Below are 12,970 nucleotides of genomic sequence, written 5' to 3'. Positions count from 1 at the left end.
AGATGTGTGCCGACGAGGACGTCAGGCCCCTAAAGGGGGTAAATTGTAACATCTCACATCGCCTAGAGGTGGATATTGTAAGTCTTATATGTATATTCCCATTTCTACCTAGCACGAGATTTTTTGGGAGCTCACTGGCTTCGGGTTCCATCGAAACTCCGAAGTTAAGTGAGTTCACGCGAGAGCATTCCCATGATGGGTGATCCACTGGGAAGTTCTCGTGTGAGTTTCCAGAAACAAAACCGTGGGGGTGTGGTTGAGACCCAAAGCAAACAATATCGTGCTATGGTGGAATCGAGCCTGAGATACAGTGACAGCCCGAGTCTGGATGTGACATGGTCTGTTTAGCATTACCCATATAATAAATAATAGTTAGTATTTACAAAGACTATAATAAGTGTTTGGAGTTGGGAGCTGATTAAATCTTTTGAGACACTAAATTCTTTTGTTTTTTTTTTAATTAAACATATGTTAGGATTACATGTAGGTGAAATTTTGAAAAAAAAAATAGTAAAATTTGGTTGTGTGAAATCACATTTCTGTCTCATATTTCTTATTTATATTCTGTTTTAATTAAAAAGTTAAACTGATAATTTCATAAAATTTTGGTTCATAATGAGTATTTTATTAATTAGTAGAGATTATCAGGTGAATTATAATAAAAAATCAATCAAAGTTTTTTTTCGCCAAAAAAAAAACATATAAATAATATCCGTTGCATTCTGCCCAATTCATCCTCCTGAACCCCATCTGAAGGGACAGAGAAGAGTGAGAAACTTGGAAACCCTAACTATGGAGAAAGACAAATCGAGCAAACGCGACCGCAGAGATCGAGACAGAGACTACGATAAACATCGCAGCCGTGATGCCGACGAAAAGCGATCGTCAAAGGACTCCGATTACTACCGCCACCACCACCGATCGGACCGCGATTCCAAGCGTGAGCGCTCTCGCGAGCCCCGCGACCACAAATCTCGCCGCGAACGGTCGCGCGAGCTGAGCGAAGACGGCCGGGATGTCTCGCGCGACCACCGTGAGCGGTCCTACGAGCCGAGGGACGAGAGGGAAGGGAGCAGAGAGAGGTCCAGGCATCGGGAAGCGAAGCGCGAGAGGTCAGAGGAGCGAGAAGAATCGAAGCGTAAGAGGAAAGAAAGGGAGAGTGAGGGTCGAGATGGAGAGGGTGATGATTTAGAAGATAAGAAGAGGTCTAGGGTTTCGGAGGGGGAGAGGAAAGAGAGGAAGCGATTCGAGGAAGATGGTAAGGAAGTGAATGGTGGTCAGAAAAAGAGTAGGAGGTTTGGTGACCGCCGAGTAAAGGAGGAAGAGGGCGGAGAGAATGGCGAAGTTGTTGAACGGAGAACTGAATTAAATGTGAATGCGAGTGAGGTTAATGTTAAGAAAGAAGAAGTTGGGGATGATCATATTGGCAATTTCCAGAGCGTCGCCGCCACCCCAAATGGGAGTGGTCGGGTGGGTAATGTAAGTTTTATGTTAGCTTACTATTTGTTTTACTCTTAGTTGCATTTGATAATTGCGTTACTTTTTCTTTTCAAAAAAAATAATTGCGTTACTTTGATGCTGAAATTGCGAAAACCTGTGAAAATATTCCACATTTAGGATATAGTGTAGGTTATTCTCTTAATCACTAATGAAACTGCAATAAAGAATCTGAAGATTCAATTTTTGAAACTAAAATTTCCAACCCGGCTCGATATCATAGTTTGAGATATGGAATTAATGTTGTAGTTTGAAGGATTGTGCCTTCTTACGCTATTGCTCCATGTGATTTTATGGTATAGGTCTGTATAGTCTGTTTTTCTCCCTCGTACTTGAAGCCATACGGCTCTCTAATAACAACTTAGGTTGAAGTAAACTATATTTTTCGAGTAAGAGACAAACAGAAAATGTTGGTCAGACTACCTGCTGTTACTTTAAGGGCTGGTTTGGTATTGCTGTGCTTTAAAAAAAAGCTGCTGTGAGAATAAGCGGCTGTGCTGTGAGAATAAGCGGCTGTGAAATAAATCAGGAGTGTTTGGTAAACTTTTTTGTAAAAGTGCTTTTGGAAAAAAAAATCAGTCTGATAGTGGGTCTTTTCATTAAAGGAGCACTGTAGTTCTGTGTGCTTTGAAAAAAAGCCAGTTTTCCAAAGCTACAAATTGCAGCTTCAGCTTTTTCCTTTGATTTCAGCTTATTCTCACAGCAGCTTCCAAAATAAGCCTTTTTTTTTAAGTTTACCAAACACCAAAAACACTCCCAGCTTTTTTTCATAGGAGCTTTTTTTAAAATCACCTCAACCCCAAACTGGGGCTAATACTGTTAGAAAATAGCTCAGTATCCTTTATGCTTTATATCCTTTGTAGGTCATCTCCATTAGCTGAGGACCAAGGCCATCTGTGTGAAATGTATCCCTTCATTTTATTTTGATTCTTCATATTTGTGTTTTTCTCCACCATGAGCAAGATCTTTCAGGGTATGCATAGTAACTTTGCTTAATTTTAACACTTACAGGGCGCTGCTCTGGAACCTACTATGACATCAAGGATTGTGCCTGAGACCTCTTTCGCTCCCATTCATCCCCTTCCTACCAAGGTATCTTCAATTCCTACAACAAATGAAAATAAGGGAGTTAGTATTACCAGATCTCATGAGGTTCATGGAAAATCTAGTACAGATGGAACATCTTCAACTGCTGGGAAAAGTGCGAATCTGTCTCTTGGTGATGTAGAAAAAATCAAGAGAACTTTACAGAAGCAGAAGGAATTGACTGAGAAGCTGAAGAAGCTTAACCAGGTAATATAACCACATAAATTTTTTTAATGTATGATGCTTGTGTGCAACAAATTTCAGGGTTATACTATTTCTTAATTACGTATATTTCTTTGGATAAACGTACTACCACTACTCTTGTCATACAGTTGAAGAAGGAAGGCAATTCAAGCAAAGATGCTAGCCAGAACTTGGAATCGAAGGAGGGACTGAAACCACCAGCTACTACTGCTGGGTTGCTACACGCACCGACCCCATCAACAGCTGTTACTACAGCTGCTTCTGTGGCAACATTTGATTCGTCTGCCCTACCCATATCTGCAGCAGCCGTTCCCAACTTTGAAGCTGTAAAACGTGCACAAGCACTTGCTGCTCAGATGGGGTTCCGTCAGGACCCTGATTTTTCTCCTCTCATAAACTCGTTTCCAGGACAGGTGGCTACTGATGTTGCTGCCCCGCAGAAGCCTACTAAAGCCCCTGTTCTTCGTCTTGATGCTCTTGGAAGGGAAATAGATGAACATGGAAACTTAGTGAATGTGACGAAACCAAACAACCTCAGTACCCTAAAGGTGTAGTGGCTATTACCTGTCATACAGTTGCCTTATTTTATATGGACTTTTTTTGTTAGAAATTTAGTCTGATGTTTCTTACTTTTTCAGGTCAACATTAACAAACAGAAGAAAGATGCATTCCAGATTCTTAAACCTGAATTGGATGTGGATCCTGAAAAGAATCCTCATTTTGATCCGGATGTGGGCATCAGTAAAAAATTTTTGAGGCCAAAGAGGATGGGTTTCGCGTTTGTAGAGGAAGGAAAATGGACAAGAGATGCTGAGCTTATAAAATTAAAGGTATTTATTGATGTCTCTTTAACCCATTTGATCATTTTTTGAGTTATGTACCTGTCTTTTTGTAAAAAAAAAAATCCCACCTCTGTACAGACTAAATTTGGAGAAGCACAAGCCAAAGAGCAAAGAGCAAAGCAGCAACAGTTTGCAAAGGCAAAGGCAGCGCCAGATATTAATCCAAATTTGATAGAAGTAGGAGAGAGAGTTATCACCAAAGAAAAACCAAAGGATCCAATTCCTGAAATCGAGTGGTGGTAAGTAGATTGCCTTTTCATTTGCTATGGTTTGCTGAATGATTCTTTTTCTTGCTTTCTCATTGTTCCGATATTTATGTAATTTTATGTTAAAGATGTTCCCTAACTATGCTTGTTAATTTTGTCAGGGATGTGCCACTGTTGCACTCTGGTACTTATAAGGAAGTTGTTGATGGTACAGTAGCTGAAGATAAATTAAAGATAGAGAAAATCACAATCTATATTGAACATCCTCAACCTATTGAGCCCCCTACTGAGCCAGCTCCTCCACCGCCTCAACCACTGAAGCTGACCAAGAAGGAGCAGAAAAAACTACGTACACAGAAACGTCTGGCCAGAGAGAAAGATAGGCAGGAGATGATTAGACAAGGCCTGCTTGAGCCCCCAAAGCCAAAAGTTAAAATGAGTAATTTGATGAAAGTTCTTGGCTCTGAAGCAACCCAAGATCCAACCAGGCTTGAAAAGGAGATCAGGAGTGCAGCTGCTGAACGTGAACAAGCTCATGTAGACAGGAATATAGCACGGAAGCTCACTCCTGCCGAGCGTCGTGAGAAGAAAGAAAGGAAGCTTTTTGATGACCCTAATAACGTGGAGACAATCGTCTCAGTTTACAGGATCAATGAGCTGTCACATCCAAAGGCCCGCTTCAAGATAGATGTTAATGCGCGAGAGAACCGGCTGACTGGATCTTGTGTGATATCAGATGGTATTAATGTTGTGGTTGTTGAAGGTGGAAGCAAGTCTATCAAGAGGTATGCAAAGGTTATGCTTAGGCGCATAAACTGGGCTGAGGCAGTAAAAGAAGAGGAAGAAGATGATGATGCTGACGATGACAAGCCTCCCAACAAGTGCGTGTTAGTATGGCAAGGAAGTGTTGCAAGACGGAGCTTCAATAGGTTTTCTGTTCATGAATGCATGACTGAAGCCGCTGCCCGGAAGGTTTTTGCCGATGCTGGCGTTGCTCATTACTGGGATCTTGCGGTCAACTTTCAAGATGATAATTAGCATTTGGAGATGTTGCTTCGATGAAGTATTCCGTGTTCCTTGTCTTATATTTGCTCAACGTGGCCACATCTCTACAACATTTTGGTAACTGAGTAGTAGTTCTAAAATTTGCCTTGTGCGATTTCTTAATACGGCACCTTTTATGTTGCATATGCCTATCTAAAGTGAACCATTCTGTCCAATGGGTGGCACAAATTGAATTGCTTCAATGAGAACACTTTGCATTTCAAGATGCTGTAATTAAGTTGAAACTTTGAGAGTGGCTTGGTCTTTCCTTCTTGTTCTGATCCCGCCACGAGAAAGACACACAGAAAAGGTACACCCAGAATGCGGAGGATCCGATGAGAGAAATTAAGTAGATGGCCAACTGACATTGCGCCAAGTTAATGCCGGACTCATGCTTTGTACTAATGTATAGTATCTCCAGGGAGTCGGTTATCCGCAGATGTTTTCGGAGGCCAAAACTTTGATCCTTGGACCCATTTCATTAAAGCTATGCAATGCATGATTGTTCTGTATCACAACCACCAAAACCAAACAGAAATGGAGTCCTAGCTTTACATACACACACACACACACACACGTATGTATAATTATATATATACCAGAGCAACTTCTGTTTCATTGTTTTGAGCTATGCCTCTCAACCGTGGGGTTCTGGACCATGCTTTGTATAACTTTGGGGTTCTTAAAAATGTCCGGCACGCAATAGCACCCATTTGGTGCTGCTTTGCCTTGGACGTCATCGGATTACGCTCGTGGCTTCCTTGGGGTGGAGCACGCTTTGAGCACTGCAAACTCGGTTCAAAATTTGTGTTTTAGTCCGAAACGCATCTAAGTTCGCTAAGCAAGGGTGAGATTTGTAGCGCTCTCTTATCCCAACCTAACCCGACCCAACCATCCAAAGATTGGCTCCACCGGATGTGTCTTCAACTGGACGGCCACGTGGTCCCGTCATCCGGAACCAGAATTTCTCCCAAACAATAACGCAGTTCCCCCGCCAAAAGTGGCATAACATGAGTGGGTGGAGTGAAGAACCACAAGAAATGCAAGACAAGGACAGCAAGGAATAAAAGACAAAAGCTTTTGGAGGAGCACATGCTGATTATGCATGCTAACTTTTTTTTTGTTTTGACTTTTGGGGGGATTTGGATCCTCTCCTAAGTCAAGGGAGAGGAACCTCCTGATCAAGCATTATAGGCCGTTGGATTTTCATCCAACGGTTATAATTAATATAACTTTAAATGAACCTTCTATTTGTAATCATTGGATAAAAATCCAACGGCCCACGATGCTTGGTCAGAAGCATCCCCTCCATTGGCTCAGTAAAGGATCCAAATCATTTTGGGGGCTTAGCTTTTCACACGTCAGCCCCTCCCTCCCTTCCCATCTCTTCATTGGTTGTTTGAATTAGCTTATGATTCGGTGAAGGACGGGGTAGCCTATCTATATTTAACTACCAACCTCTCAAATTTTTAATCTTTCCCTTGTTTTTTTTTTTTTTTTTTTTTTCCGACAAGTTACTTACATGTAACGAGTATATCGTTACTATAGCAAATTTTTAATCTTTCCCTTGTTTATTACTTTTTTTTTCCGACAAGAACAACTTACATGTCACGAGTATATTATTATTGTAGCATTTTGTGTCAATGATGCAACGTCGTGTAAAGAGAAACTTCACATATCGATGTATTATTGATACAGATATAATAGGGTTGTGCTATCCACTCTTTTTTATTCGTCACACATCCCTTGTTAATTTTTGTCCTTTGATATTTTTCAATTCATCTAATCTGATGACCAAAAATTAAAAATGTGTGTGAGAAATAAAAAGAAGTGTGAATATCACACCCTTTTATAATGACGGTGCACTCTTGTTGTACAAGTCATTCTTCTTTTTTAGAAGCTAATGGGTCAAAAGCTTGTCAAAGCTACCAAATTTGATTTTTCATTCTTCTTTTAGATTTTGTTCTGGATTTATGTGTATCATGCAGTTGTCATTGTATAACCATAATATAAATTGGGGTGTTATACAAGTATAACCTGAATTATTATATGTTTTACATTTGCTATTGAAATTAAAAAGATAGTGTATTCACACATTCATTTTTAACTTATACAGACTATTGTTAATTTTTATTCATCGATCTTCTTCAATTCATTTCATCCAACAACTCGAAATTGATAGGGGTATATGAAATATAAAAATAGATGTGTGAATAGCATCATCCATTAGAAATGTATATATAGAAGACAAATTATTCTTCTAATCCTATCAGCAATATGATTGTCAAAGCGACCCATGTGTTTAAAAATTAAATCAAAGGTCCATCTTTGTTTGTTGTAAAAATAAAAAAATAAAAGACCGTTAGAAAGTAAGAACTCAAATAACTTAGCTGAAGTATCATATATATAACATTTCCTTTGAATAACACCTTGACGTCTTTTAGCCTTGATTGACGTATTTGACGTCTCGTTTTTGGAGATGGTCTTACCAAAGGACTTATCAATCCCAAAGCAAATGCCTCCATGTGGAAACATATCTATGCTTGGAAGTTATCACAATATAACCCCAATTAAAATCAATGACCCAATAAATTAAACTCGTCCCAGAAAATGTAAATTTATTAAGAAAGAAGGAAGATCTGAAAACTGGAAATTGAATTGTAACATTAAAAATGTGCCCCCACTGTTAGCTAGTATTTCTGGTTTACACATGAAAACAGTAACCTGCCGCTTCCAGCTAACCACATGCATGCACCTCATAAATTGTAACCCTATCGCTTAATGACCAAGTTTGCGACTAATATTTCGGGGTATTTACAATTTAGTGGTATTCTTCTTTACTTGTAAATGAGAGATCTTAGGTTCGATTCTCGTCAAAGGCGAATTTGAATCACATTATTGCTAGCTCATTATGAGGCTTAGCCTACTTCCCCAACTCCTTAGTATAGATAATATCATTTGTTCAAAAAAAAAAAATCTTCACTTGGGAAAAATGAGGACTAGTGGTGAGACTCACTCAACATCAAACTTTAATGATCCGAACCGTTTATTTTTCAAGTTGCAGTTTTTCAATGATCCGAACCGTTTATTTTTCAAGTTGCAATTTAAAGATCATACTTGCAAAATATTAACAAAATCGAAATGTTTGAGACATCTAATTGAGTTCAAAGAAACTGATGCACATTATACTCTAAGAAATATTGAAACTTCATCATGATAATTAAATGAGTAAAGAATTTCATATTAAATTGATTTTTTGTAAGGATGATATATGAATAAAGACTTACAAAATTGACGATTCAAATAGTTGAAGTTCAATGTATAATGAGTCCCATAACTAATCCTTATACCAAGTGGATAAAGGCTCTTCATAAGTCAAATTATAACAAATTGTGTTTGTTGTTTTAGTAAAAAATCATAGAAATGAAACGTATCAATCATGTTGTCGCTTACTTACTTCTCCAAATTTATATGACTCGATAGCTTAACACCATGAAGTGGGCAGCTAAATCACAGTGGCCCTTTAAGCCATCGATCCTCAATTATAGATTATGGACTAAGTGGCTACAATTTCATGCAGCCTTACTTTGCTTACGCACAATTTGATCAACACCCAACCTAATTTCCGCATGGACACCAAAAACTTGTCAACCCTGCTAAAAATGAGAAAAGTTTCATTGTACTCAAAACATAAGTGATAAATTACGTGTCATTATTTAAGTGGATGAAAGTTTTATTTTGTAAGTTGTTAATTTTTTAACACAAGTATCCTACCACTTGTATAGTAACACGTGATGTATTACTCTGTGTTCTGATCGTATTGAAAAATGGATTTGGATCCTCGCCGGATCCCCTCCCTTGGATCCTGGGGATTAATGAACACAGACAGTTGATAAAAAATTGTGCGGTCCCAATTAATACTTTTTATATTTTTAAAAGTAAAGCAGCATCGTTTTGCATAAAAAATATATATAAAAAATAATTGTGGCCTTATGATTTTTTATCAACGGTCCGTGTTCGTTGATCTCTAGGATCCCGGGGATCCGGCGAGGATCCAAAACCTGGAAAAATCTTTCTCTAAAAAAATCATAATTCCACGTGTCAGCAGCCTATATACCCACGTGTCTTCCGATCCTTGCTCAAGAAACAGAACTGGAGGATCGGAGGAGAAGACGTATGGAGATGGGATTAGGCGTTGTAGGTCACCTTTCTCTCACCTCCCCCTATAAACCGGTGGAAAATCAGATTAATAACAGAAAAAATAACAGAGGAAAGTAAGTAAACCCTACACCCGCACACCCACACCATCAAGACCTCACCCATTTTCCTGTTTGTTATCTTTCTATATATTGAAAAGCACTTCTCCATAACTCCATAAAGCAGAAGCCCAACACTCACGTACTTCTCTCACTTCTAGAGAGAGAGAGAGAGAGAGAGAGAGAGAGAGAGAGAAAGTATTGTTGAGTTGAAGAGGCCAGACGAAACAACATGCTCTGATTTAACGCACTTTTCTGAGAGATTAAGCCCATTCCAAACACGCCGTTAACCGCTTTCACTCCTAACTTGCATCACATTCTGCGAAACTATAAGTATCAGGAGACTTGGAGAGAAAGAAACCGATACGGATGTCGTCTCGCGTGGCGGACAATCAGATATCGCCGTTTTTCACTTCCATGGAGCTAGACGACTTCCCACGCGCCACCCACGGCGCTTCGCCCTCGCTCGGCCAGCTACTGAAGCATGTTGGTGATGTACGTAAGGAGGCCACTGGCGACGGCGGCGAGACTCCGGCACACCACGCACTCGACATCTCCGAAGCCAGCCTCGAGCCTCGCTCCTTGCCATTCGTCCTCTCCTTTAACAACCTGACGTATAGTGTCAAGGTCCGCCGCAAGTTCAGCTTGTCCGGGATGTTATCCGGCTGCAATAACCGACTCAGCGCCGCCACGGCTTCCGACCCCATCAGCGGTGGAGAGAATTTTTTCTCCAAGACGAGGACGCTGCTCAATGACATCTCAGGAGAAGCGCGCGAGGGCGAGATTCTTGCTGTTCTCGGCGCGAGCGGCTCGGGTAAATCCACCTTGATCGACGCCTTGGCGAATCGGATAGCGAAGGGCAGCTTGAAAGGCACCGTCAGCTTAAACGGCGAGGTTCTTGAATCTCGGCTCCTGAAGGTGATTTCCGCTTACGTCATGCAGGATGACCTCCTCTTCCCGATGCTCACAGTCGAAGAGACACTCATGTTCGCCGCTGAGTTCCGCCTCCCCCGCGCGCTGTCAAAATCTAAGAAGAAGTCCCGCGTCCAGGCGTTGATCGACCAGCTCGGCATCCGGAACGCCGCGAAGACGATCATCGGGGACGAAGGCCACCGCGGAGTCTCCGGCGGCGAGCGACGCCGCGTTTCGATCGGAATCGACATCATCCACGACCCGATCATCCTCTTCCTCGACGAGCCGACCTCCGGCCTCGACTCCACCAGCGCATTCATGGTGGTGAAAGTCCTCCAGCGAATCGCTCAGAGCGGGAGCATTGTCGTGATGTCCGTACACCAGCCCAGTTACCGGATCCTCGGACTCCTGGACCGGTTACTCTTCCTGACCCGGGGTCAAACCGTTTACAGTGGTTCCCCCGCCAACTTACCTTCCTACTTCGCTGAGTTCGGGTACCCGATACCCGAGTCCGAGAACCGGACCGAGTTCGCCCTCGACGTAATCCGAGAACTCGAAGGCTCGCCCGGAGGGACCAAGAGCCTGGTGGAGTTCAGCAGAACCTGGCAGAGCAGGAAGCACTCCAACCCTAACGACGCGTCGTACAGAGGAGCCTCCGACGCGCGACATGTCGTTCCTCTCCAGGAGGCGATAAGTGCTAGCATTTCTCGCGGGAAGTTGGTATCCGGAGCCCCTAACAACAACCCGAGCCCGAACTCGATGGTTCCCACATTCGCGAACCCGATCTGGGTCGAGATGGCGGTGCTTGCCAACCGTTCGATGAAAAACGCCAGAAGAATGCCGGAGCTCTTCGGTATCCGGCTCGGCACCGTCATGGTCACCGGATTCATCCTCGCCACCATGTTCTGGAACCTCGACGACTCCCCGAAAGGCGTACAAGAACGCCTCGGATTCATCGCCTTCGCCATGTCCACAACCTTCTACACCTGCGCCGACGCCCTCCCCGTCTTCCTCCAGGAACGCTACATCTTCATGCGCGAAACCGCCTACAACGCCTACCGCCGGTCCTCCTACGTGTTATCGCATTCTCTGGTGGTGCTGCCGTCGCTGGTTTTTCTCTCTATAGCGTTCTCAGTGACGACGTTTTGGGCGGTGGGACTCGACGGGGGACTGTCCGGGTTTCTGTTCTACTTTCTGATAATATTCGCGTCGTTTTGGGCGGGGAGTTCGTTCGTCACATTTCTCTCCGGGGTGGTCCCACAAGTGATGCTCGGGTACACAATCGTAGTGGCGATACTCGCCTACTTCCTCCTCTTCAGCGGCTTCTTCATCACGCGCGATAGAATCCCGGCGTACTGGATTTGGTTCCATTACCTGTCGCTGGTGAAGTATCCCTACGAGGGGGTGCTGCAGAACGAGTTTCAGAACACCGCGAAATGCTTCGTTCGCGGGACACAGATCTTCGACAACACGCCACTGGGGACGGTGCCGGACGCGATGAAGCTGAAGCTGCTGGATAGCATGAGCGAGACGCTGGGGATGCGGATCACGCGGTCCACGTGTCTGACGACGGGGACGGATATTTTGGAGCAGCAGGGAGTGACGGACTTGAGCAAGTGGAACTGCCTGTGGGTGACGGTGGCTTGGGGGTTTCTGTTTAGGATTCTGTTTTACTTTGCCTTGTTGCTTGGGAGCAAGAACAAGAGGCGGTAAAAAAAAAAAAAAAAAAAAGGAAAAAATAAGCTCTGGTTATTTGGCGGGAGCGAGGACGATTGGTGAGTGCGAAACTATGAAATCCTTGTGTCAAATTTTATTTACTTTTTTTTTTTAACTTTTGAGTTTTCCAAGTACTGTATCGGAAGGTCTTGATTTTGTTGGTGTTTCATGCAGATTGTACGACTGTTACATATGATATATACTAATCGCGAGAATTAAAATAATGTTTCATTCATATATAACTCAAATGTTATATATTGTTATTAATGTTATATCATAAAATAAAAAAATTCGTCTTTTATCTATATTATATCAGTGTAAGTGTATTCTAGATTAATAAACATATATTTTGTAGGGTTAAGTACCTAACTCTCCAAATTTTTAATGTCAATTCAAATTGGTTTCAATTTTTATAAACATTGCCAAAAAGTATTTAATTGATTGAAAATATCACATCCGTTAAGCCCCAATTAAACTTTTGTTAAATTAACTAGGGTCCACTTTACCTCCAATATCAATAGAAAGTCAGGGAAGCATGGCTTTCACCAAGTAACGGTCTTCACTACGTACTCTTTTGAGCCATCACCTCCAAACCAAGGGCATAACCGCAAACTCCACCCTACAAGTCAAGCCACCAATATCGAGAAGAAGGTCATGGACTCATGGATGTTGCTAAAATGGCATGAACTGCCATGATGCAGCTACCATCATCTTCCACAAAGAAGAACTAGAAATTTTACTAGCCGAAAATTGGTGAATGAGGAAATCACATGAGTAGAAACAAGATCCTTGAACCCTATCATAATTCTCAACCTTCTTCTTTGTTAGGAGATTTTCCGATCTTCATTTTTGTTATTTGCCATTTTATTGTGAATTTGTTTATTTATTTTTATTTTTTCATCTTCATGTCTTTTATGAATTTTTTTTTATATAATTATTTCAGTGTTCAAGTAAGCAAATAAGTGGGATCCATTGGTGTCACATGTACATTTAACAGAAAATTTATCTGGGACCTAACATATGCGATATTTTCAATAGGTTGGGTACTTGTTTAAAATGTTTAAAAGGTTGTAACCAATTTGAAATGACATTAAAACGTTGGGAGGTTTTGGATACTTAATCCTATTTTGTATAAGAAATTAAGGGTTTATATAATAAGTTTGTGTGTGACAGTATATATAACTATTATTGGTTTTGTATAATTGAT

The 12,970-nt window shown here is 41.6% G+C and overlaps 2 protein-coding genes across 2 annotated transcripts; both read left to right on the top strand.

Moving 5' to 3' along the window:
- Positions 1-718: 718 nt before the first annotated feature.
- On the top strand, positions 719-5,103 carry LOC126629732 (protein RDM16-like). The gene is made up of 6 exons (XM_050299839.1): positions 719-1,479; positions 2,509-2,790; positions 2,916-3,335; positions 3,426-3,617; positions 3,708-3,868; positions 3,997-5,103. The coding sequence occupies exons 1-6, from the start codon at positions 793-795 to the stop codon at positions 4,871-4,873; spliced, it is 2,619 nt and encodes an 872-aa protein (XP_050155796.1). The 5' UTR covers positions 719-792; the 3' UTR covers positions 4,874-5,103.
- Positions 5,104-9,145: 4,042 nt separating this feature from the next.
- Positions 9,146-12,068, top strand: LOC126629733 (ABC transporter G family member 6-like). Its single transcript, XM_050299840.1, has one exon. It carries the CDS (start codon positions 9,505-9,507, stop codon positions 11,758-11,760), a length of 2,256 nt encoding a protein of 751 aa, XP_050155797.1. The 5' UTR covers positions 9,146-9,504; the 3' UTR covers positions 11,761-12,068.
- Positions 12,069-12,970: the final 902 nt, after the last annotated feature.

The sequence above is a fragment of the Malus sylvestris genome, chromosome 7, assembly GCF_916048215.2.
Source record: "Malus sylvestris chromosome 7, drMalSylv7.2, whole genome shotgun sequence".
NCBI lineage: Eukaryota > Viridiplantae > Streptophyta > Magnoliopsida > Rosales > Rosaceae > Malus > Malus sylvestris.
The sequence above is the reverse complement of the archived record's forward strand: the minus strand, read 5'-3'. Positions and strand labels throughout refer to the sequence as shown.